The sequence below is a fragment of the Impatiens glandulifera genome, chromosome 8, assembly GCF_907164915.1.
Source record: "Impatiens glandulifera chromosome 8, dImpGla2.1, whole genome shotgun sequence".
Lineage (NCBI taxonomy): Eukaryota > Viridiplantae > Streptophyta > Magnoliopsida > Ericales > Balsaminaceae > Impatiens > Impatiens glandulifera.
The window spans coordinates 5,162,221-5,189,004 of record NC_061869.1 but is presented as its reverse complement, the minus strand read 5'-3'; the positions used below and the strand labels follow the sequence as shown (position 1 = coordinate 5,189,004).

Sequence of the window (26,784 nt, the reverse complement as noted above, 5' to 3'; positions counted from 1 at the left end):
TTATTATTGTTATGAGTTTTATTATTTAGTTTAAATATCTATTTTTACGAAGTTTGCTACTTAGTTTGGATATATTAATTTTGAAAATAATTTGCAAATTAGTCCAACAAATAAATGTAAAGTAAACCTTGGAGATTCAAACTAAACATTTTTCTTTGACAAACATATGTTAAATGGAAGTTAGACCTTTTTCTTTTATTGTATTCAAATTTCAATTATGTTATCAATTTAAATCAATACTAGTAGCTTCTACTTTACACTTAATTGGCTTTTGCTTTTAATTTGATTAAAATTAAATCTTTGTGACCTAAAGTTCATGAGATGTACAAACCATGATATTTAATTATAGTTAAAATTTTGACTAAATTATGAGGGAAATCAAATTGACTATTTAAACAAATAAATATACCCAAACTTCATCTAATATATAAAAACAAAAGATATTTGAAAAAAATATGAAAAATGAAAATGTGATTTTTTTTTTTTTTTATATTATTCTCAAAGCTTAGATCTTGTTTTATAAATTGCTCATAACTATATTTTTTTTCAATTATTTGTAATAATAAAAAAATTAAAGCATTTTCCTCAATAAAATTAAACATTAATTAGGTCATAATATAATTATATTACTTGTTTTGTATTTTAAACTTAGCTTTATATTATTAAAAAATAAAGCTTGTGGTTAGGCTTTGTCGGGGCAAGTATGATAACAATAACAGCTAGTATGCTCCCTTTATTTATGGAAGAATAATTATGTACTTTTTTTCACTAAAATACATAAAGGGTGTGTTTTATGTTGCTGATTTAGATTACATAACTCAAATAATTCAATTCTTATATTAAATCATACAAAAAAATATTTAAAATATAAAGCTGTGTGTTTTCCAAATAAAATTAACACAAAGAAAAGAAAAAGTGATCTTGGACATGTTACAAATTTCATAGGTTAACCAATTTATATAGAACAGATCCAATAAAAGAAGTGTCATATTAGTTTAAGATGATGATGATTAATTAATTAATTATTATTATTATTTAAACAATCTCACTTCTATAAACGTTTTGAGTAGAAATCAAACAATCGTGATTTTGATTTTCTTAGATATGACTATTTCCTATTAAAACTTTAAGTAGTTATGAAGATGTTTAATTAATGAATGTTAATTACTTTTATAATAGTATATTTGTTATTATATTATTGCAATATATATAATTTCGGAATTGTTTAAAACTTTTGAAATCAGTTGCATTTGAAATTTGTAGGAGATACAAATATTTAGTTATGTGTACGGTTTGATTTCAAATAATTTTTTTTTTCTCAATTTTGGTGGTGTTGTAAATAAGGTGAACAAATTATATTTATCAAATTTGTAATTCAAATCATTATTGATTAATACATATATGATTATTTTTATCTGTACTTTATTTTTGTTGTTTCAATTCATATATTTTTAATAAATCACTTAATTTAAAAAAGAAAACTATTATTAAATTTAATTTGTTTAATGATATATTTTGTTATAATTAATTTTTTATCTGTAATAATATTTTATATGTCCCTAGTATCAATTTTAAATTTATTTGATTTATTTTTTTAAAAAGTTTCTAATTTGTTAATGCAATTAATGAAATATGTATTTAAATCAAAACATTTAATAAAAAAAAATTGGTTGTGGTCTACCTATAAAAAAATAATAATAATAATATATTTTTAGTGAAATAAAGTATAGTAAAATAAAAAATTGGATTTCGAAATTAATACATTTCGAACTTATTTCAATCCGAAATAGCTAATCCAAAATAGTATTTTGGATTCGGATCGGGATTGAAATTCGAATTTTTGTGAGTAGTTTACATTATATATTTTTTTGGTAATTATGGTATTTGCGATTTTTAATTTGTTGTTTAAATTATAATTTTGATATCATTTATGACAAATTAGACATAATTTGATCTTAATTTTTTTTATTGGTTTCACCATATTTTAAGTTTTTTCCAAAAATATGAATATATAAAAAAATATATTTGTCCATTAATAAAAGTAAATGCAAATGTTATATATATATATATATATATATATGGAGTATATATTATTTTGATTTTTTTTTTGCCAATTTAATAAACCCGTGTCATAATTATTTTTTTGTTTATCTAAGTTTAGATTATATATAATATTAAAAAAATGATTCAAATGATGAAACCATATTTATGGTAGGTAGGGAAAATTATATTTTATAAATAAAACCATTGATTATTGATGAATTTACTTTATATACATTGGTAAAATCTTATTGAAGAATTTATACTTTATATATACATTTATAAAATCTTAGAAGAAGATTGTGTTTGTTTTTAATATTAATTATGAATATCTTATTATTTTATTGTTATAAAAAATTCATATTATATTTATAATTAAATTTGTTTTTATTAAACATTATGATTTATACAATCAATTTTACATTTTAACACATTTTATTTTGAAATTAAAGTTGTCAAATAAGCTTAATTTTTTAAATTTTTTGTGGTGTTTAAAAAAAATGACGTTTACTAGATAACTATGATCATAAGATTTAATGTAATTAATTTTAGATTTGATTTCATTATAGTATGAATCTGTAATATATATAAAAAAAATTATTTGTCAATTAGTAAAAATAAATGCAAGTGTTATAATTATATATAATTACAACACAATATATATATATATATATATATATATATATATATATATATATATATTCTTTTGATTTTTTTTTGCAAATTTAATGAAATCATGTCATCAAAATTTTTTTTTTATCTAAGTTTAGATTATATAATATTAAAAAAATGATTCAAATGATGAAAACATATTTATGGGTAGGTAGGGAAAATAATATTTTATAAATAAAACCATTGCTTATTGATTTACTTTATATACACTGGTCAAATCTTATTGAAGAAATTACTTTATAATTTATAAAATCTGAGTTAGTTGGTAAAAGTATTGTCAAGAAGATTGTGTTTGTTTATAATATTAATTATGAATAGTTTTATTTTTATAATAAAAATCATATTATATTTATAATTAAAGTTGTTTTTGTTAAACATTATGATTTATACAATCAATTTTACATTTTAACACACTTTATTTTGAAATTAAAGTTGTTAGATAAGCTTAATTTTTTAAACTTTTTGTGGTATTTAAAGAAAATAACGTGTACTAGATAACTATGATCTTATATGTGATTTAATGTAATTAATTTTAGATTTGATTTCATTTATAGTATGAAATCTGTAATATTTTTATGATTCATAAAATCTTGTGAATTGTCTTGTATTTTCAATATATAAATATGTCATTTTATTGATAAAATAATTATTCAAAGGTATTAATTTCATCTCTCTTATTGTCTTCACCATCGTCGAAACCATGAATACTCGTTCATTTTTTGTTATTTGTATGTTAGTCTTTATGGCGTATGCTTCAACAAATTTGACGATAGATGCTGCATCAAATCGCGTCCCTTTGATGATCGATACCAGTAGTCAAACTCTTGGTTATGGAAGTGAATTTATTGGCACAGGACATGGAATTGAAATTTTTGGTATAGTACTATAAAATTATTTATTTAGTTAATTTATATTTTTTATATTATAAACTATCTACTAAAATGTTAATTATTTATTAATATGTTAATTTGAATGAACAGACTGCCCAGATCCAGTTTGTCCCCACCACTGCTGCCATTGTGATATTTCTGTTAACCCACATGTGTGCAAGGCGTGTTGTAGGTCATAAATAATTAGGAATTTGGATGAAAGAAAGTATGAATAATAGAGAATCCATGTATTTCTTTTTTTTAATATTATGTTATTTAAAATAATAATAAAAATTTAAGAAAAATGATTAACTCTCCGTCCGACTTTCCGAAACAAATATTAGACAAGTTAATAATATTATAAATGATGACATTGGTATACAAATATTTTATTTTAAATATTATTTATTTGAATAATTAACATTAATTATGATTATATACTATCATCATTAATAAATTGTTGCTTAAAAAACTATATATACTGAAATTAAAATTAGAAGGATTAAACTTAATATAAGAAAACAAATTTAAGGAACTTGAACTTAATATATGTAAACATTACACATTCAAAGAATTGAATTCATAATAAAATATAACAAATTAGACAATTTTTAAAAGATTTGGATTCATAAAATTTGGTTGATAATATTTTTTTTAATTGGGCTTAAATCTAATGCAATGGTTGATAGCCGAAAGAAGCCAGGCCTTTATCTTATGCATGAAAATTACTTATTTTCTAAAAAAAATAACTTTTTTAATTTTGTTAAAAATCAAAATCAATTATGTTTGGTAGAGAAAGTTGATAAAAAAAGTTTCATGTAACTTATTTCAAAATTTAATTTTTTTATCCACTTTTCACCTTAAAAAAGTTTTATCCAATTAATTACATATTTGTATTAAATAAAATAAAATTAACTTTTTATTTTGACAATTTTTTCAAAATAATTTTGATTGTATCAGAAGACAATTATTGAATGGAATGCTATGTAAAGACACTATAACAATGCAATAGACTTGTGGAATTCTCAATTCTTCATGAACACTTATTTATTATCTGAATATTAGTTACATCAATGAGCCAACTACAACAAACCATTCCTACTAATTATTACATACACTAAACACATAACTAAGAACAGACGTAATCGACTAGCTCTCGGTTGTCGTCTAATCGCAGCCGCACTATTATCGTCCCATCCATATGTCGTGTTCACCTTCATCTCCAAGGAACCTTAAACATCAATAGACATTCAAAAATCATCAAGACATAACACAAAAATACTAAGACATGATTAGTTAGTTCTAACTCACAATTATAGTTAACCCAACCAAGTCTCTTGCCAGCCAAATCATAAATTACAATCTTGTCTTTTAGAACAAGATCTGCATGCAACAATGATAGCATTAAATTTTATAAAAATCATATTATAAATTGTTATATTTAAAACCAACCTCCTAAAATTGTTATAGACGAAACACTAGTTTTCAGAAATCCAATACATGATGAACTAACACCACCCTGCGACAAACAAATATACATGAATGTCTCGATTAACAAAATAAAGTAGACAAGTATTGTATTCAAAACTCACAATAAAGGGTCTCGAATTCAGAATATAGTCTTTTGGCGTCAAGACTATAGACGCGTTACCAATAAAATTGAATGAAATTTCAGGAAACATGTCTATACCTCTGCACCAAAGTTTAATTCATTAGAAGAAATGATCTTACAAATTAAAGCCAAAAGATTTTTAGGTATAATATGAAGAACCTGTTGCCTGTTTTATAGCACTGGTTTCCTTCAAAGATGACAGGTGCAGCATAAGGTGAAACTACAACATTTATCTGTAGAAATCAAATTTTTATATTTTAGCAAATTTTTCTGAAAAATCCAAATAGAAGGACAGAATTTACCGCGCTTATGAATGGATCATAGGCTTCTTCCACCAGATATGATAAAGTTGTTCCTGAATCAACAATTGTTCCCCTACTGTCTGATGTTTTGTAAATATTTGGATTAACAGGCAATGGCTGACCATTTACTGTAATGCTCAGAAGATTTACGTCGTAATGTTCCCTGTTAAAACATATATGTAACACATGTTGTTAAATCAATGTTAGTAAAATAATTTGATCAAGTTGATAGAATGATGGTTACACACTTTGATAAGACGAGTGGAGTATAAACAATTCCTGCAGCAATAACTTCACCTAAAACTAATTTTCCACCACCTTCTCCTCTCAGACAATGAGAGAAAACTCCTGGAATAAGCTGTTTTGATGAAAGTTGTGATATGACAGACGGATATCTGTAACCAAAACCAATAATTCCATCAACTGCTTGGCCATCCTCGGTTAATGATCCCCCCATTTGTGTGCCACATCTGTTAAAGATCACACATAGTTAGTCAGGACTTCAAATAATATATATAAAGACTATGTTTTCTTGATTCTTACCCGAAAACAATTGGAACAGATGAGTTTTCTGAATGTCCTGAAATTGTATCAAAATGCATCGTGTCGGTTAAATAATAGCCGGTTGCGTTACCCCCGTCTGCATAATTCACCATAAGTTCACATGAACTGTTCTTATTAGCACAATCACTAACATATGATGGGCACGATTTGTCTGAACAAAGAATATGTGAAGCAGAGTATGAGGATGCAGGATTAAAGAGGTTAAGATCAATCTGCACAATCAAAAATCACAAGCCAAATCTTAATTCAAAGTATTATTAAATGAAATATTTGCAAGAAACAGTTAATAATTAAAAACACTTACCCCTAGTTGAGACGACAGAGGGCAGCCGCGACATGGACTGCATGTTAACCACAACTTATCACTTCCTGTATCAAAATCCACTGTAAATTCTCGTGGTGGAGAGCCTATTTTAATCCTGGTGTAATATAGACTGTCGAAAACAACAACATTATTAATCAACACATGTGAAACATATATAAATCATCAATCAATTCTTAATTAATCAATTACCCTGTCATGCTGGGATCAGATTCTCCACCTATAGAGAAATTCAAGATTCCACCACCACGGGAGTGCCTTTTGTTGTCTCTGTATTGAAGTCTAGCAAGCTCCATTTGATCATCAATTGTTTCGACAGATCTTTCTAGCTTAAAAACCTTGTAAGTACTAGCCATTACTCCATTCATCATTGCAGCATAACATACGAAAAACAACAATTTTACCAAGTGACTGATGCATGCCATGTTGAGATCAAATATGCAGATAAAATCGTCTATGGAAGGCGTACATATAACAGAGATTGAGATCAACGGATAGTGGAATTGAGCTGTCGTATTAATTTGGTCTCTAGATGAAAATTCTATCAAATATGGAAAAATGGACAGAAAATTGAAACTCTTACTTTTAAAGAAACACTAGTTTGAAAAAATGAGACTAGTATATTTATAAAAATGGAAAAATTTCTGTTAAACTCTTACAAATGAAAAAATTACTAAAAACAGGACAGAAAATAATGTTGTGTCTTTTACCATAATGTAAGATTAATCAACAGAGGCAAGTTTTGTAGGTTAATTCTATTCATAAAATGAGTTTTATCTTTTTTTTTTCCAATAATTAATGAAATTAAATAATATAATCTCACAACTTAATTTATGAATTTAAACATAATTACATTGGATAAATTAATAAGATTAAATAATATATTCACACAAAAGGTTTGTAAATTAACTCTCTAAAATAAACACAATCTATTTAATTTCAGTTCTTAGTTTAAAATGGATTAATTCTTCAAAATACAAAGCTCAAAAATGAAGTTTATCTAACCACTTTAGTTTCAAAACAAAAGGTGTTAAAATCGAGCGTTTAAAATAAACATTTTGAGGGTTATTATATGATTACAATGAAAAAATGGGATCATCTAATAATTAGATTTAGTTTTCAAAAATATGTGTATAACAAAATTAACTTAATTATATGTATAATATTATAAAATATATATATATACAAATAAAATAATAAGTTGTTTCCTAGAAAAATATGAACATTCATGATACCAGATTAGAATGGAGTGGAAGAAACTGGCCATGCATAACCAGATTTTTTACTTTATATATATTATTTTGATTTTTTATCTAAGTTTAGATTATATATAATATTAAAAAAAATGATTCAAATGATGAAAACATATTTATGGTAGGTAGGAAAAATGATATTTTATAAATAAAACCATTGATTATTGATGAATTAACTTTATATACATTGGTAAAATATTATTGAAGAATTTATAACTTTATATATACATTTATAAAATCTTTTTGAGAAAATACATTTATAAAATCTTAGTTAGTTGGTAAAAGTATTCTAAGGCCTCTACATTTATAATTTTTTTTAGAATAAATATTAATTTTATAAATTAGATTTTTTTTAATTAATAAAATTAATTTAATTTTTTTATTCTATAAATTATTTAATTTTTGTTAGGTAAGTTTCTTATTAAATTTTGTTATTTTAAATTTATTTTAAAATGATTTAAAGTAAATAATTATAAATAAATGACTAAATTAATAAAAGTAATGTCAAATAAAAGAGAATAATTAGGTGATTTATTTATTTTTATTCATATATAATTTATTTATTTTATGTTTATATAACTATCTCCAGTTTCATTAGAGGCAGGCCGTTATCTCTTTTAGATTATAACTGAATTATATTATATCTACTGGGACCAAACAAAATATTTAAGCTAAAAACTTTTTAAAAATTTTGAATTTTTTAGTCTTTTGTTTTGTAGTGTTTTTTAGTAGGGTAAACATGAGTCCTAAGCTATATGCAAAGAAAAATTACTTAAAAAAAAACATAATTTATGAAATAGATCTTCTCAACTTTTCAAAAGAGCTTAGTTTGGATTTAAATACTATTTTACTTTTTAAGTTTCGAGAGATTGTCAAGAACTCATAGTTTACTCCACTTTGAAACTTTAATTCATTATTGATTTTTCCAAATCTTCTCAATCGTCAGTCACTTCCGCACTATAGAGTTTAACAAAAAAAAAAAAAAATTGGACGCGTTCTTAACCAATAACATTTCCTCGTCTCTTTCCTCATTCACGTTTGCAATATTTTCTAAACATGCTAAAAAAAAATTGTGTGCACCATATATAAAAATGGAAAAACTCTTAGGGCATGCTTGGTACGTGGTTTTTGTACTCAGGAATGGGAAAGGGAATGAAATGAGATATTTGGTTGGTGGTTTTGATTCCAGGATATTGATTTGATTCCCGGAAATCATCCAATCCTCTCTAAATTGGGAGGAATGAATCTCATTCTGTAGCCATACATTTTCTCTCCCACTATCTCCACTCTCCTATTTTCTCTCTTATAATTATAATTATAATTATAATATCTTATATATTTTATAATTATATTATACGTTATTTTATAATTACCATAATAATAAATTTTATTTATAAATAAATAATTTCAATTATTTAAATAATATTAATGAATTGTTTAAAATAAAATTTTAGTAATAATTAAAATAACTAATAATAATAAATTAATTTTATATAATTAATTTTAAATATCATATATTAATAATAAAATTAAAATAAATTAATTAAAATATAAAATTAAAAATAAAATAACAATTTTATATAAAAAATATTAAAAAATTAAATATGAAATATTTTAATAAAAATTATTATTAAAAAAATTATACCATGTTATAATATATTATTAAATAAAATATTATATTTAATTTAAAGTATATAATATTTGAAAGACTTTGTCTTATATTATTTATATTTAATAAATAATTATTTAATTATAATTAGTAAAAAATTGAGACATTCAATATTTTTTTGTTATAAGTATTTTTATTTTGAGAAAATATAATTAATATAAAAAATATGAGATGTTTATATTTTATTAAATTATGTCACTTAAATATTTTATATATTTTAAATAATTATATTATAAAAATAATAATATTTTATATTTTTAATTTAATAAAATTAAAATTAATCATAATTTTAATAGCAAAATTATATTTATAACTTCTCTCTTAGAAATCCAAACGTTATCAATGGTAATGAGAATGATTAAAACTGTTAACCAAACACTACACTTCTATCAATTATACCCATTCCTATTCCACACATCTATCAATCCCAATCTTATTCCCATTCCTTTATTTGAACCAAGCACCCCCTTAGTCTCTTCTTATCCCCTCCCTAGCCTAGCGAAACAAAAGGTGAATATCTCTATCCTCCCAGAAGTTTTGGGTTTAAGTTCGTCAGACGATAAGTTTTGTCCTAGTTAAATGATTAAATGTGTTTGTGGGTTATGTGTTTAACCTAAAGAGATTAGTTGCACTTTAAAGGAGAAAAAAAATTCGGCGCTCTAAAATTTTTTTGTCTCTTATAATCCCTATTTCTTTATCGATAACTATTTTGTTATTAAATCGACAGCATTTATTCATTCATTATAGTTAATGAGATTAAAATGGGTTTTGTCCATTCAAAAAACATAATTAATGAGACTAAATAATGTAATCACAAATTTAAACATTATTACATTGGATAAATTAATGAGATTAAATAATATATATATAAAAAAAAATATATATTATTGATAACTTAGATTGGTAAATTAGCCATATAAGATAGTTCAAACTTCAAACATTAAAATTATTGAATAAAAAAACCAAGATTTCAGGTTAAAAAAAAGTAATTCATGATGCTAACTTTTCAAAATAAAAAAAAAAACAAAATTACAAATTAAAGGTTGTCATGATTCCACGTCAATACCGCAACCACCACTTTTATCAACTCAATGTGAATAATAACTAAATATATATATTATTGATTGATTAATTATAACACAATCTATTTAATTTCAGCTCATAGTTTAAAATGGATTAATTCTTCAAAACACAATGTTCAATTAAGTTTATCTAACCACTTTAATTTCAAAACAAAAGTAGTTAAAATCTATCTTTTTTTAGGGTTATTATAAGATTACAATGTAAATATCGCATCATATAACTATAATATTTTACAAAAATGATTAAAATTTAGTTTACAAAATGTGTATAACAAAACAACTTTAAAAAGTAAATACAAATAAAATAATAAGTTATAAATAATTAATATTAAAATCAAACACAAGATCATGAGTAATTAAGTTAACATTATATAACTTAAAATAACATAAAATCATAAAATTTATCTAAAATTATACTTCTAATGAATCAAATGACAACAAAATAAAGTAAAATAAAAAGATGTGATTACTATACCAATGTATTTTAAATTAAAAAAAAATATCATTTTGTTTTAATAATCAAGAGATAATGTTAAAAACTCTAATCTACAAGATAATTTTTTTTCCAATCATACTATTATATACCCTTTCAACACAAAACATTACTGACTCCATCATTATCAACGATATCTTCGATTACAGTTCTCGATAATGGTCTATCTTCATCGATGGGAATGATCATTCTAATTCATCATGTGAAAGTGACCTTTTGTGCATGAAGAACATATCACATGGATTCTATTTTGCTTCTAAATGCATGTAAGCAGACAAATGTTGAATGATTTTTCATCTCAACAAAACTTGGCTTCAATTTCAAATAAAGCATCTATGGCCAAAAAGCCAATAAAGGTCTTCCTTAGAAACAAGTGAATTTTTCAATTCTCCACTTCTATATACAAATTCAAGAGTTCAGACATGGAAATAACATAATAGTGTTCCTGTTTCCTATAAACTATGAACAAACGTGATAATCATTCATACCAGAATAGAATGGAGTGGAAGAAATTCTTCTGTCTGGTTGTTGGCCGCGCATAACCAATTGCATTACTTTACATAAACAAAACCATATAAAAATAACTTCTTACTTTAAGAACTGATCATGTAGATCCTCGATTGTGGATACTGGATAGTGTATCCATTGTCCAGCCAAGTGATATCTGAACTCATGCTTCAAATTAATCAGCAAGCATCTGATGGAATGCAAAGACAATCAGCAAATTTTGTAACAAGAGTTTCATGAAAATTAGTGAGCTGTTTTCGTATCAAATCATGATATCATGAGAGTCACAATCATCTCATGATGATTCAAAAAAGAACATCATGATCATAATTTATTTATTCAAATAGGCTCAGTAACATACCTTTCTCGTTAGCAGGTTGTGAAGCTGTCAATTTGAGGCAATGTCTGAAATACCATGGGATAGTTGGCTAGTAGCAACTAATGCAAGAGGGTTCTTCACAATAAAACCACCACCTCCTTGGGTATGGAATCCTCTTCCTTCTTGATTAAATGTCTCCATATTGCTTCTGGAGTTATTACGCAAGCCGACAGCCTTTTGTTGAGCGACAGCAGAAGGAGTGGATCGTGAAGTTGAATGTTGTTGTTGGCCTTCTCTTCTTCTCCAGAACTTGGAGCTTAAAAATTCTGCACCAGGTAGCTTGAAGCACATCGTTCTTTTAGATTCAATCTTAGACATCCTTCCAGCTGACATTGCCAAGTCAATTGATATCTCCTCAATTGATAACTCTAGTCCATGAACCCGGTTCTCAAGTGATCTCATCCCGTTTTCAGAGCTCCCAATAAACCGCTATTTTTTCACACAACACAAATCATGTTAAATCTAAGAGACAAAAGAAGATAACAAAAGTGATCTTGGGCATGGTACGAGTTCCATAGGTTAGACAATTTACCTGGAGCAGATCCATTAAGTTGGACTGCTGGTTTTCAATCTGAACAAGTTGCTTGCGTATCAGAGTTACATCCTCACATTCATTGTTATTACTTATGACAACAGTGGACTCAACAATCTCATCACTTTCTGATATTACAATGGGTCCAGCTCCTGTTGCTCCAGATATGAGCATTTCTGCATCATTAGTTTTCTTATTGAATAGTGCTCGCCTCACTTCTGGCTTAATGATACTACTTTGCTTCTTACTGTCTTTTCCAGTACCTATTTCATATCTACCCACTCTACGATTTCCACTTGCAGGAGGAGTAGAACTTTCAGCTTTCCTGTCACTCAGCTTTCGGAACATTGCTGGACCTTCCTTTTTGTCACTTGTGTCTACTGGACTTCTTTTCCTAGCAGTCGTGACTATTGAGGCATCAAGCACAGGCTGCCTGTTAAGAAGGTTACTTCTCCCCAGTTGAGGAGTTCCTGATGTTATGGAAGAAACTGGACTACCTGTCCAAGGAGATTACAAGTAAAGAGATTCAATTTAAGCTAAACTTGGAAAGAAACACACTGGATCAGAACCAAGTAGAGAAAATATGAATACATTCCAGATCCAAGCATCAAAGCCTACAAAATCAAGATAAGAGGTATACCTTTGGATGAAGAGTGCTTTTCAGCAAAAGGGGATGCCTCATCTGCTCCATCAGGGATCATCTCCTTCCAGATTTCTATCAACTGATTCATAGTATCCCTCACAGCCTTCACCTGCACAATTGGCGTTGTACCGAATTTTATACAAAATCACATCATGGAATCATCAATATAGATATCAGATTAGAGAAGTGCAAAGACCTTGTCGTATCTTCTGGTCTCAAACTTTTTCAGGGCTGGACTTTTGAATTCTGCCAACATTTCACTCTGCACTACTGCCAGCTTCACCAGAGCCTCAGCAGCGCCCTTTCTTGCTGCCCAATCATCACTGCTAATGAAACCAACCAAGCAGGGCACCAGATTCTTCAGCATTTGCTGAGTAGAAGCCGCACCAGATCCAATGACGCTACCTACAAGCGTCAGCAATGCTGGCTTCGCCTTAAAACTCTCGCTTTTGAGCAGCTTCTCAAATCTCGGAAGAAGTCTTTTCAAGTAGACAGGATCCGGATCTGGCGACGCATCGATTGCCGCCGCAAGACATAAGGCGGCACTGATCTGAGAATTATGGTCTTGTTCGGTGACGAGAGCGTCGACAAGAGGTTTGATAATAGAACTAAACGGAGGCTTGACAATGTGAGAGGAGATTGAAGTAAAAGCGGCGACGCAGGCAGATCGAACGGAGGAGTCAGGGTCACGGAGTCGGCGAACAACGGCGGAGAGAAGCTTCGAGAGGTAAGGAGCAAGTGCGTCACCGTGAACCTCGGAGAGAAGTGAAATGAGGCGAACACATTGCTTGCGGACGGGAGATTTGTCGGCTGCGTCGGTGGCTGATATTGAGGAAAGGAACGGTGGAATGATGTCGTGAGATAAGGTTCGAGCGATGGATTCAAGTTCGGCGGATGCGGATGAGTGAGTATCGCGATCGGCAAGCTTTCCTAGACAAGTTAGGATACGATGCTTGATTTCTCGATTTGAGACAACTACCGACTGTTGTTGTTGCTGATGCTGCTGTTTTGAGATAGACATTTTTCACGGCGGATAGTTGCGACGGAAGGTTAAGTAACTGTTTAATGAGATACGGTTGTCCGGTGGGATCTCCGGCAACATCGCCGGGAAGATGGGATGCTGGATTCCATGACGGTTATCAGCTTTCTTCGTGAAATCGCTTTTGCTTTTCATGAGGGGAAAAGTGAGAAACACGCAGTTAATGCGTGTGGGCCAACCAACTTTGCTCGGAACTGTTCACTAGGAGTCCGTCATTAATTATACCTTTTTCTAATTATACCTTTTTCTTTTATTTATTTAGTTAAGAAAAATAATAAATGTATTAAGATTAAGAAAAAAAATGATAAAGTCAACTAAAAATTCAAAGATTTAACGAAAATAAGTCCAAAATTAAAGTGGCAGACATCTGAGTATGAGAGAGAAATTTTTCAAAATGTCTCAAAATGTTTATTTTAGGTCCCGAAATGGCTTCATAATGTCCCAAAACGGCTTCATAATGTTTCGAAGCGGTCATTTTGGGTTCTGAAATGGCCATTTTGAGACTAATTTTTTTTTTCGGGACGTGTTTTTTTTCTTTCCATAATGATCGTTTCGGGACCCGAAATGAGTGGTTTTGAAACCCGAAAGGAGCGATTTCAGGACGTGGGGACAACCTAGTAGGCCACGTCGGATTCGTGTACTTGCTTTCGTTGAATTTTTCGTTGAGTTTATCATTCCTCTTAGATTAAAATGAAATGGAATTTGGGGAGAGAATTATGAGGGAATGAGTGTCACCATATCACTAGCCGGAAAATAATAAAGGGGTAAGGGAAGAGAGAGAAAATTGTTATTTTTTTAACGACGTCAAATCATTCCTTCTCAACTTTTCTCTCCCAAATTCTCTCATTCTCAAATTTTCTCTCCGAAATTCTCTCCAATCACTTCTCTAAGATTAATAAGATGACAATACAAACTAACAAGGAAGAAGATCTTATAAAATATGAAGAATAAATTAATATATTAATAATATTATTATTCAATTATGTTTATTAGTGTTCTGGGCATAATTAGGGTGGAGTCTATTAAGACGAAGACACAAATAACATCCCGTTCCATCCCCGTTCGATTTTGGGGAAAAACCTGCCCTAACAAGACAGTTTGGGTAAAAAACGCGGGGCAGGTTATAGTTGTCCTCCCTACTATCCACTTTGGACTCGAACTCGATCCCGGCGAGTACTCTATTTTAATGTTTATTTTCGATTCGTCGGGTACATTGATTCATTATTCGATTAAATACTTATAAGATAGTTGAGATTTAAGAATAAAAAATTTAAAATAAAAGAAAAAATTAAAATATAAAGATTAAAGATAAATAATAAAAAGAGAGAAATAATATTTTGTTATTAAAATAAAAATTATAATTATAGTAAGAATGAGTTAATAAGTAACATGGGTTTATTTAAACATGTTAAAAGTTCAGGATAAAATTAACAAGTTTTAAATATTTTAAACAATATTGAAATTTAAAAAGAAGTTCAGAAGCATATTCAATTATTTTCCATTATCTCCGATCACGAGTTCACGAATCTTCGCGTTTGATGACAAAATGGCGAGAGATCGATGAAGAAATCTATCGCGACGTTTCATGCAATGGAAAGAGACGAATCAAAGCGATTTACTGGAATCATACAACATTTGCATAAGCTGATATGATCACCATTTGGTTTGACGACGTTCCTTCTTCAATCATCGAAGCGCCAAATCTGCACGTAATTGCGAATCTAGGAGTTGAATGATCGCTTTTCGTGGATTTAACTCTTTCTGGTACATATGATTTCTTGTTTTCCTAGTTTCTCGGTATATTTAAGAATATTCAGTTTCGGCTTTACTGATCTGTTAATTGTGAAGTGTAAATGATACATTTGATAGTTTGTTTAGTGTTTTGAAATCAGATCTTAATGAAAAATTAGGTTTATAGATAAATTTGGTGAGAGATTTGGTAATGTGGTAAAGTCGAAGCAGTTGCAAAACAATCCTTTAAGCAAACTTAGATCAATAGATTGTTTCTTCTTTATCATTGTGGATTGAAAGTTACAGAGAGATGAGTTATTGAGGATTGAGACTGTAAATTGACAGTGACTTGTAAAGGAATTCAGCTATGAAAGATACTACAAAAATGTCATTCTCATTAGAACAATTTACAATAGTATTCATATTAGCTTGATAAATTATTCTCTATTGTTATTGCACAATTGGATTGCTATAACTTGGTGTTTATTGCCTCGATTTCAATGTATTATATTCTTCGAATTCATTTCTACATGGTTTAAGTGAATGAGCTAGTGCTAACTTCTTCTACGTGAAAACTAACATTACAGTGAATAAGCATTTGTTGGTGCTATCTCCTTGGCCTGAATTCAAGAATCATTTCAATGTGGTTTCTTACTTGCAAGAATAATTTGTCAATGTTTCAAAACAACTGCTTTGTTGTATTAACTTATGTAGATTATATTCTGAAAAGTACAATTGAGATTTTTCTTAAGCCCATTTAGCAACACTTTCTGGATCCAGATTAGAAACGTCAATAAATTTCTGAATATGTGTCTCACTAAGTTCGATTTCCAAACTTTTGATATCCGGATTTGATACATGAGTGTTTCCAAATAAGTTTATTCTCAATTTCTGATTTAGATCCAGAAACTGAAAGTGTTTCCAAATATACGGGCTTTAGTAACAAAATCTACAACTTACATGCCCTAATTCTTTCACTTTATCTGAATGTTTTATGTTAGCTACAATTTTGGCTAGTTGATGGCAGTAACATAACTACAAAATTTGAAGGAGCAAATGAAACCTCTAGGCTTTAGTTTGAAAGCTCTGGATTTCATTCATAGCATCACACCAACAAAGAATTTTTATTTGAAAGTGGATCCAGTCATTGCAACTTAATATGGGAGCATCCAAATTCAGTTTAATTGATAATTTGCTCCATTTGGAAACATGTTTCTACTAGATTTCTCATTCATCTGGATCCAGATGAGATCACACTTGATAACAAAGTGTATCATGAGATCATGGTATCTAGATTTGATCCAGAATTCAATGGTAGTTGCTTAATCTGAGCTGGACTCAGATTAAAAAACAAGAGTGTTTCCAATTAGGGCCGATATATTTTGAGAACTTGCTAATATTAAAGTAAAACCACTAATCACTAGTCAAGAGCTTTCATTAGTCTCTATATGTGTAACTATTAGTCTAATTAGGGTTCATGAATAACTATGTTAGCTACTTTACAATATTATAATATTTTTTTGTTTTGTTTCCAATGCAGAGGAATCTAGATCTGGAACAAGTATTTACATCCCATTGTAGAAACATGTCAAAAATGAGAAGCATAACGCCACAAATTCAGCATTTTGCTCCCTCAAGTATTATGAAATCAACTTCAGCCAGCTCAGATGAATTCAAAAATGGATTCCCTATTGATGGGCTATCTGTTGTCTCTCATCGATGGTGGGGAACTAGCAATGTAACCGAAAATGAGAATTCTGGCATAAACGAAACTATAGATGTTGGAAAAGAATCCAATGAATTGGAGGGTGAAAAGGCTCATACAGTGGAAGTTATTGATGGGAATATTGATGATCCTCAAGGAATAGCTCTATTGTTATCTATTAGAAGAAGAGCTGCTGAGAATGGTCGAAAAGCTATCAAGCTTGGAGTTTATAGGGGCGACGGATCCCACAAGCTTGGAATGAAGGAGAGAAAGCTAATTCATCGGATATTCAAATCCTCATTCTGCGATTAGAATCTGTATAATGGCTTCATTTGAAACTATAATTTCTCAGCCACACATGGATTTCGATGAGACCACGCTTGGAAATGAGGTGTATTTGGACTTAATACGACCCTGATTCATAGTTTTTTAGGGTTCTGTCAGATCCAATCTCGGATCAAGATTGAGAAACAAGAGTGCTTTTAAATCTCATTCTTGTGTTCTTGTTTGTAAAACTTGTAATGTTGATAATTTGTGACAAATAATGAGTAATGGAGATTGTTACTCTCAAATCTCAATTTTTTTTTTTTTTTTTGAGAACGCTGGGTTCCGCTACTCCTATGGAGTGCGACTAATCCCCGCGGGTTAAGTACATAGCCCGCAAACATACTTAACCAATTAACCAGGCGCAGAACTTGCCACCTGACGGGCTCGAACCCAGGACCTCATGGAGGTCTGGGGGATATCCACCTCTTGTTGCCACTAGGCTAGAAGAGGGGATAAAAAAATGATATGTTAAATTGTATAAATAATATGTTTGAATCTTTAATTTATTCATTAAAAAGAACTTGCTATTTAATATAAAGAAACTATTTTTTTTTATCGGGATTTATTTTGAAATCTATTTAAATCGGTTTCAATGTTGAAACATTTTATACGACAAAACAATACAAAAACACATTAGTGTTCATATTGTCACGAAAACATGTTTAAAAAATTCATCACCGACGAACAATCATAAAATAAAATTTAATATTAACGAGTTCAGAGATCTTAAAAAAGATCATGAGTTTACCGACCGTCTCCACTTATTTTCTAGAGAAGACATCCTATATCATTATAATAAAGTTGTGAAGTAACGAATTGGTCGACCGCGATCACTGAACATCACACAATTTCTTTCGAACCAATTAATGCACTAGAAAATAATCTGAATATAGACTGATTGACTCAATAGAATCTAGTAGTTATAGTCCAAACATGATGATTGCTTCCAGCACTAACCACTCAATGTCAATTATGTTCCAAAGTAACACTCCAAATCATCCCGTCAATTTTTTGCAATGCAAAAATAAATGTGATTGGCTTAAATTATTAATTTTATGTTTGTGAATTATTAATTAGTAAATAATTTGGTTGGCATTTTTTTATCTTGATTTTTGTCCTAATAATAATGGCTTTATAAAATAAATGACAAAATTTCATTAAAATATAAAAACACAACTTTGCTACAAAAATGCAGTAACAATTGGGATCAATTGAAGAGAAAGAGAGAAGCAATGATATTGAATTGCTATCAGATTGCCACTTTATCTCTAACCCAGAAACATCTACCGGTGAAAACTGTTAGATTCACTTTGAAAATCCAAGCAAAAGATTTACGGGCGCAGCTCGATCAACTCCACCATGAAGCTCAGACCACCGGAGCTGAAGGTTCGTCCTCAGACCACCTCTTTTAAACATCTTCTGATTCTGGACTCTTCAAACTATGTTCTTTCTTTATCTGAGGTCAATTTGAAATTTTTACTCCTTTAAACCTCGACAATACGTAATAAGCAAAAAACCCTCAAAATGTCGATCTTTTATCTGTATGAAATTCATACATTCTCTACAAGAAATCGATACTTATGAGTTAAAGACTAGATTCATCATGAACCCTTTGAAAGGCAACCGAAACTAGAAAAAATTGGTGTAAGATTGGGCTAAGAATAAAATTAGGGATTCAATGCCTACTTTCATATGGTAGGTATATGTTACAAGTTGAATTTGTAACTAGGATTAAGGTTTCCTGATCCAACGGACCAAGAACCAAGAAGGATTATGTTCTTTCAAGGTGCAGCGGAAGAATAGAGCAAGCATATTTAGGCAATGGAAACTTATGCAGTTAGAGCTTGTTAATCGTAGTAGGTTCACTGCTAAACAGTTTTGTATTTCTGGTGCAGCAAGCAAAGCAAGATTTAGGCTAATGCGTCTGTCTGAAGCGGCAGAAAAACTTCGACAACAAGCAGCTATTAATGTTCAGAAAGGAAGAGAGAATGATGCTAGAGAGCTTCTTATGCAGAAGAAGAAGGTTATGCTGGCCTTAGAGAAGACAAGTACTCGTATTGCATTACTTGATGAGCTTTCAGCCAAGCTTAATGAGGTAAAGGAACGAATTGCATACGTTTAAGTGATAGAGATTACTTGTAACTTATGATTCATTTCAATTATTTGCCACCCAAGATATGTTTTATATGGATGAGGGAATGTCATCAGCTAGTTGAAATACAAAAGGAGAATAAAAAAAGAATTAGTTAAGAACGTGAAAAATAAATGTTTGAATAAACCAAATGAAAATATCTGAATTTTAAGTACTTGATTTACACCCTTATAGTAACGTAATTTGATTAATTTTACAGGATTGAAGTTGTCTTTTGTATGCTCTATTATATTACCGTGTTAAGTCATTCATAAGGTACTGAATTAAGTTAGCTTTTCTAGGAAACTTTTTAACTTGATTTAAGCTGAAATATCCCTGAAGATATGAAACTGTTATCAGCTTAAATTTACCCAACTAGATATAGGTCCACTCTTTTCAGAGAGTGATTCCATGCATTTGAAGATAGATGATGGAGTTCATTTTGATTATACAGTATCCTGAAAATTTGTGCATGCTATCCTATTTGAAAACTAATATTATTGATTCACTGTCATAATCATGATCTCATTGAATCGCCAAAGTTAAAATTGAATTGATTTTTTTGGTATAAGATTTTTCTTGGATCAGATCACATTTTTTAGATCACTATCAAGATTAGTGTAATTTTGTTAATCTGTAGTTTTTGTTTGCTCTATTTCGTAGACAAATTATTTTCTTGATCATGATCCAAATTATCGTGTATTTTTTGTTTCATAATCAGATTATTTTTTTTTCATCCTTCTGATTTTTTTGCAAATATAACAAATGTAACTTTTTCATATCATGATCAACATGAAAAAAGATTGGTAACGAAACAGCCCTATGTGTCAATTTGGATTACTGTAAGAACTCCACTGCTTGGTTAAAGATGTGTGATTTTCTTGTGACACCTATTTGAAAATATCTAGCTTGTGGTTAACCAACTTAGAGACCGTATTCGGTTAGCTTCTGGTTGCTACACATTTGTAAATGCATAATTTATTTTCTATAACTGATGAACTGGAATCAGGCTATATCCGTCATGGAAAGTCAGCTAATTGAGAGGATTTCCTCTGACCTTGAAGTTGAACAAGACGTCGCTTCTGGTCCTGTTAGGATTGTTTCTCCCAAGGAGGAAGAAGATCCGGGGGACTTAAGTGAAAAGAACATTGATTCAGAAACCATCATTCCCATTGAGGATAAACACTTGGAAGTAAACTCCAGAAGCCAACCTGATTCAGCTAGCATTGAGAATATGAGGAGTAAATATGACTTATTGCCTAGCCTGAAAGACATTTCGTCGTACGAGGACTTTCTGGCAGTTGTTAATCAACAGCTGGAGACAATCGAAGAGGAGTTAGTCACAGTCTTGAGTCTCTCCACTCTGTTGTTTGATGAAATGGAGAAGGCAAAAAGTACAAAGGCAAAGCTACTATTTGAAGTTCTTGAAGATGTTCGTAGGATTAGAGCAAGATACTTTAATTCTAGAAGTGAAAATATCTTATAATTTGAAGTGGGTGGTCATGGAGGTAGGATGCTGTCCTAGCCTCTTCTAGGGAAAAAACCCTTTGTCCCCAAAAAAAGGTCTTATAAGAAAAGAAGTGTGTATTTGTTCATTGTATTTGATTGTTTCTGGCTCACTGATGAGGTGCAGACCTTGGAAACAGACCATGAGAAAGAGGTAAGCTTTGTATACACAACATGGGCTTTCTTTCTAGTCCCTAGACTTTGCTGCTTCTTATAGTGTGTTATGAAATAGCCATGACTTTTTGTTTTTTTTATACTAACTTATGTTTACAGAGTAGAAAATTTCATGTAGAAACAGAGGGATACCATCAACCTTGGATTCAATTTTCTGATGAAGGTAAGTCCCAAAATTTGTGACACAATTATGATATGATTTTAGAGGACTCATTTTTTTAGTCGAAAGGATTTTCTATTATGTACGACAATATTGTCAATAATACGATTAATAAAATGTCTTTCTGAAACCAGAGATTTCATTATGCTATGAAAAAACACTAAAGTTTCATCTACAATACATTATAATTAATAGATTTTAGTCTTACATATGTCAATATCATTTATATAAAACCGATTCTCACTAAAAACTTCCAGTAGGAGAACGCAAGAACTCATATTCACAAGGCCATGAGTGAGTCTTTACACCCGAGTCATTTTTTAAAATGAAAAAGCTAAAAACTGTCATTCTTCCAGACGGGTTACCTCTTTCACTTCCATGCTCCAATAATAGTGTTTAGATAGTCACCCTTAGGCTTTATAGGAATTGCTGGCTTTTAAAATTTGATAGAATTCTCATGCAATATCTAAACTCCTATTCAATCAATTTGATGCAGGATGAGGGCCATGGCATGTCTCGTTTTTAGGATCCCGACGAGAGAAGAGAGGAGTGGAAGAGTTCAGAATCTTCAGAACAAATAAACAAAATTCAATTCAATTCAAATTTTCTTTTCTTTTTTTACTTTCCGAGAACATGGTCATTTTATCTAAGATTTGTTGGTTTATGATAAAAAGAAACTATAGGCCAAAGAAGACTTGTCCTTGACATATCTGGAGTTGCTACTTTGTCTACAAGGGCTGATTTCAATATAACCTGGAAGTTTTATGTGCTTTTCATGGCTTAGCAAATTCCTCACAAAGTTATCTTGATAATTTTTTTTTGTTTGTTTTTTCTCTTTCAGTGGTGTAAGCGGTTCGGTCGTATATACATCGATATTAAAATTCTCAAATTGACGACTTCCATACATCAATTGATCTGATTCCGTGGTAGCTGTTTCAACCATTTTGGTTTGAAGGAGGAGAATATTTATCATAACTATGAATAAAATGCATTATTGTCTTGACTTAAATTGATGTTACTATTATTAAGAATTTAACTTAAAAGATCAACTTGTTTAAGTTGTATTGTTTTAAAAATTGATTTTATTAATAAAAAGGATACACAGAGTGGGTAAAAATGAACCATAGATATTCTTGTTTTCTATTGTATTCAAATAACAAATATTAATATTTATCATACAAATCAAGTTTTGATATATAACCAGATTCACTTCAAAAAAAAAGAAAAAAAAAGAAAAAATAATCAGGATAAATGTCATGAACAACATATGCAAAATAAAACCCATATTGCAATTCAATGTGGGTAATTTAAATCAACAATAAAAGAATATAATATAAAATGTTTAGTGACATATATCTTTCATTTTGTTCTCTATTATTTGAAATCATTATACTTTTGACATGAAAAATCAGCAACATCCAAATTGAAAAAAAAACCCATCTTTTCTATAGACAATTGAAGGCTGCCATTGTCTTGTCTCTTCATCTTCATCATCATCATCAATTCATCATCTTTTTAGGGTTTATTAGAAGAAGGAGATGAATTGTTGTTATTTTTATACAGAGACTGAAGTTGCTTACTTATAAGAGTACTAGTTTGAACAGCCAATTGAAACTCCTTATCATCATCTGACCACCATTGTTCCAACCCATGTGCTTCTAGAAACTTCTGTTTCCCTTTCGTAAGAACAAAAAGCTTCGACGCCAACTCACCTCCCGCCGCCGCCGGCGGCCCAACATTCTCCTTATCTCCATCACCCACCTTCACCGCCGCCACTTTAGGATCTGTATAATAACAACATATGTAATCACTGTTATTCACATACAAATGTGGTACCCATTTCTTCAAACCCATCTGCGGCTGATCCACAATTGCCGCCGCCGCCGCCGCCGCCGCCTCTTCTTCTTCATTACTCATAGATTTCTTAAACCTCTTCCAAACAAACGCAGCTTTTTCTCCTATGTTTCTCAAACTCATCGCTAATGAAACAGACGGCGGATTAAACAAATGAGCCTCAACATAAACACCCTGTTTAGCTAATGCTTTCCCAACTTGAAGAGCAAATCCAGCACCCAAAGAATGTCCAGCGATGCAAACATTGTTACTTCCGTATTTATCTGTAATCAATTTCAACTCATCAAACGCAACCTTAAATCGAATCGAACCTTTTAAGCTTTCCCATGTAAGAAAACGAAGATCATCTTCTATATCTCTTCTAAAGGTGGGACTTTTAAGTAGAGTTCCTCTAAGTGCTAAAACAGCTCTCGGAGCACCACTAGGTCTCATGAAGATGAAATCAGATAAGGCGGCGGATCTATCCCATTCTAGAACTGCACCGAATATTGATCCGTCTCTTTCATCGATTAAGGTTTTGATTAATTTGTATTTAAAGGGTAACCACCATTTTGGAGCAAGAGCATTTTCTTCTGTTTTTCTTTTCTCTTGTCTATCGAGTTCAAGAAGATAAACAGCTTGTATAAAACAAGCCATTACCATTCTCTTGTAATTTCCATCTTTCCTGTAAACAGAAAACAAAAACAATAAATTTTGCTGATTTGTGGATCATGGATCATGGATTATGGATGAAAGAAAGACTGACCAGCTAGAGTTGATTAGATCTTTCCAATTTGGAGAAGAAAGATTGCGAGGACCGGAGACATGGAAAGCGTAGGGATGATGGTGATTAGGGTTATCTTCTCCGGGTTGTAAGGATGTAATATTATCATCTTCAATTTGCTGATTCGCCATTAAAGAAACACCTGATGGATAGAGATTTGCAGGAGAAAGTGAACGAGATTTGAGAAAGCTCTGGTCTTTCCTTTTGGAAGACAACGGGCGGATTTAAAGTCTTTGAATTTGAATATTTTGTTTTGAATTAAGAAAGTAACGCCTGCTTTTTGTTGAACATGTTTATCCTCACAACGGTCATATTTCTCATTAGATTTGGGTTGTCGGTTATAGTGTGTTTTTTATTTTTTCAAATAAAACTTTGCATTTTAGTAATAAAATTTAATTAATATTTATAATAGTTGGTTAAACAAATGCGGGGATAGCTCAGTTGGGAGAGCGTCAGACTGAAGATCTGAAGGTCAGGTGTTCGATCCACCTTCACCGCATTTATTTTTTTTTTTTCAATTTTTTTTATTGATTTACAATACTTAATATTTGGTTACAAAATAATAATAAAAAATTTAAGCAAGAGGTTTTTAAAATGTTAATTCACAATCTAAACAAAAAAACAAACCATTGACAATTGACTTAAATGTCATATTTTGATTTTGATTTACAATACTTAATAGTTGGTTACAAATAATAACAAATTTAAGCCCAAATAGGTTTTTAAAATGTTAATTCATAATGATAATAATAAACAACCCATTGCCATTGTGACCCAATTGACTTAAATGTCATATTTTTTAATTGCAATATCTCATTAATAGGCCTTGGTATATATACTTAATAGGAATAATGAATTATTTGGTAACATCTCAAATACCTTTTTCAATTTCACACACATCCAACAACCACATCATAATTAAGATGACTATCACCTTCATAGAAACTATGGAATGAAATCAAAGATTTGTATATAATTAAGACAATGATATTGCACCATACATAATTACTATATACTAGATACATCACACAATAATGGTTTCCAATGGTTTCAAAACAAGCACCCACATATTCATTCAAACATGCAAACCACAAGAAATTATTCCTACACAACCACTACTACTCCTTTCGCGAAACCCATTTTCCTAAACCCGACCAAGGTGTTCTTCATGCGCATGCTGTTGGGATCGATTCCATTTTCGCAACTAGGAAGTAGAGGCGGCTATGGTTCATTATTTTGAGGTGGTTAGCTAGGGTTTATCTTAGAATCTTTCATAGGTAAAACCAAACATAAAAATTATACAAATATTTTTTAACCTAACTCTTTTTTTTTTCCTTATGAATGTGCATGCTAATCACCTACCCCTATCCCAAAGTGGTCATTTTCAAGTGTTTGGTATCTGTTTCACTCTCAGCCGACACTCCATTGACCACAAGTGATGTGCCATGTCCTCTATGATTGCTTAAATCTTCTCATGCCAGTTTTGCAAATTTGTAATCAATATTTCTATTCCCTTATATGGTATTTCTTATAAGAACATATTTATTTATTCTAGGAATGGTTGAGTGAATGTTCATTGATTATTTTCTCAAAAAGAATAATTTGTCAATTGATAATTTGCTTCATTTGATTGTGATTGTGCAATAGGCTAATCCAATGGATTGTAACTCAAAGCTCTATCTGTTTTCCCTTTTTATAATATATTTTTAGAAAAAAAATTGTAAATATAAGAACATTTTCTTTACCATAAACCATTGTTTTAGTGGATGTTATTTTTGTTAGAGGATAAAATGATTTTCATCATTTTATAGTTGTTGAATAATTAGAAAGAAGAACAAAGAGTGGAAATGGTTTTGGGCATCTGGTTTGTGTCGATCCCTTTAGATTATGGATCTAGAGTCCCAAAGGAAGAAATTGAGGCATCACTGGCACGCACACAAAAACGGATTTACATAGGGGTTGTACTGAGCTGAACTCACTTAAAGTTCCGCCTAACAAAAATTATTATCTACAAAGTAAGTATATATTTCAACATTTTAAAATAATATTAGTTATATTAGTTGACTAATGACTAGCTAGTGAAACAAAAAAAAATTAAATCACATTTTGTGTTCAATTTTTTAAAACTAATTATTCTTTGGGATTTGTTAACGACATGCAAATTGGACGCTCCAAAAACGCATGTGGAGGATAAAAATTTATAAAATTTGTAACGACATAATTATGTTTGAAAATGGCAGAGATCTTGTTTTTGAGATTCGAGTGTAGGATGTAGGTGTTTAGATTATATGTTTCCCTGTTTTCTTGATTTCTCTTGGGTGGATGTGAATATGGTTGTATGTTTTCTTGAATTTGTTTTTTCAATTAAAGAGTTTATGAAAATTCATGTAATAACTTGTATTGAAACAATTTATGGATGTGTTTCACCATTTGATTATGATCAAAGAAAAAAATA

At 30.0% G+C, this 26,784-nt stretch overlaps 5 protein-coding genes and 1 non-coding gene across 6 annotated transcripts; 3 read left to right on the top strand and 3 right to left on the bottom strand.

Moving 5' to 3' along the window:
* Window positions 1-4,663: 4,663 nt before the first annotated feature.
* On the bottom strand, window positions 4,664-6,806 carry LOC124912752 (aspartic proteinase 36-like). The gene is made up of 10 exons (XM_047453400.1): window positions 6,574-6,806; window positions 6,364-6,493; window positions 6,039-6,271; window positions 5,744-5,965; window positions 5,496-5,658; window positions 5,353-5,426; window positions 5,174-5,273; window positions 5,034-5,100; window positions 4,893-4,964; window positions 4,664-4,812 (listed from the first exon to the last, which is right to left on the bottom strand). Exons 1-10 carry the CDS (start codon window positions 6,804-6,806, stop codon window positions 4,664-4,666), a joined length of 1,443 nt encoding a protein of 480 aa, XP_047309356.1.
* Window positions 6,807-11,244: 4,438 nt separating this feature from the next.
* LOC124911182 (TORTIFOLIA1-like protein 3) lies at window positions 11,245-14,100 on the bottom strand. The gene is made up of 5 exons (XM_047451632.1): window positions 13,136-14,100; window positions 12,937-13,048; window positions 12,297-12,793; window positions 11,747-12,193; window positions 11,245-11,575 (listed from the first exon to the last, which is right to left on the bottom strand). The coding sequence occupies exons 1-4, from the start codon at window positions 13,958-13,960 to the stop codon at window positions 11,774-11,776; spliced, it is 1,854 nt and encodes a 617-aa protein (XP_047307588.1). The 5' UTR covers window positions 13,961-14,100; the 3' UTR covers window positions 11,245-11,575; window positions 11,747-11,773.
* A 1,404-nt stretch (window positions 14,101-15,504) lies between these two features.
* LOC124912297 lies at window positions 15,505-17,980 on the top strand. The gene is made up of 2 exons (XM_047452894.1): window positions 15,505-15,742; window positions 17,250-17,980. The coding sequence occupies exon 2, from the start codon at window positions 17,295-17,297 to the stop codon at window positions 17,724-17,726; it is 432 nt and encodes a 143-aa protein (XP_047308850.1). The 5' UTR covers window positions 15,505-15,742; window positions 17,250-17,294; the 3' UTR covers window positions 17,727-17,980.
* Window positions 17,981-18,925: 945 nt separating this feature from the next.
* On the top strand, window positions 18,926-22,483 carry LOC124911654. The gene is made up of 5 exons (XM_047452158.1): window positions 18,926-19,127; window positions 19,637-19,836; window positions 20,882-21,532; window positions 21,652-21,715; window positions 22,209-22,483. Exons 1-3 carry the CDS (start codon window positions 18,974-18,976, stop codon window positions 21,356-21,358), a joined length of 831 nt encoding a protein of 276 aa, XP_047308114.1. The 5' UTR covers window positions 18,926-18,973; the 3' UTR covers window positions 21,359-21,532; window positions 21,652-21,715; window positions 22,209-22,483.
* Window positions 22,484-23,063: 580 nt separating this feature from the next.
* On the bottom strand, window positions 23,064-24,580 carry LOC124912257 (GDSL esterase/lipase At4g10955-like). The gene is made up of 2 exons (XM_047452824.1): window positions 24,312-24,580; window positions 23,064-24,230 (listed from the first exon to the last, which is right to left on the bottom strand). The coding sequence occupies exons 1-2, from the start codon at window positions 24,458-24,460 to the stop codon at window positions 23,228-23,230; spliced, it is 1,152 nt and encodes a 383-aa protein (XP_047308780.1). The 5' UTR covers window positions 24,461-24,580; the 3' UTR covers window positions 23,064-23,227.
* Window positions 24,581-24,755: 175 nt separating this feature from the next.
* On the top strand, window positions 24,756-24,828 carry TRNAF-GAA. The gene has a single exon. It is a non-coding gene; the product is annotated as a tRNA-Phe (tRNA).
* The last annotated feature ends 1,956 nt before the right edge of the window (window positions 24,829-26,784 follow it).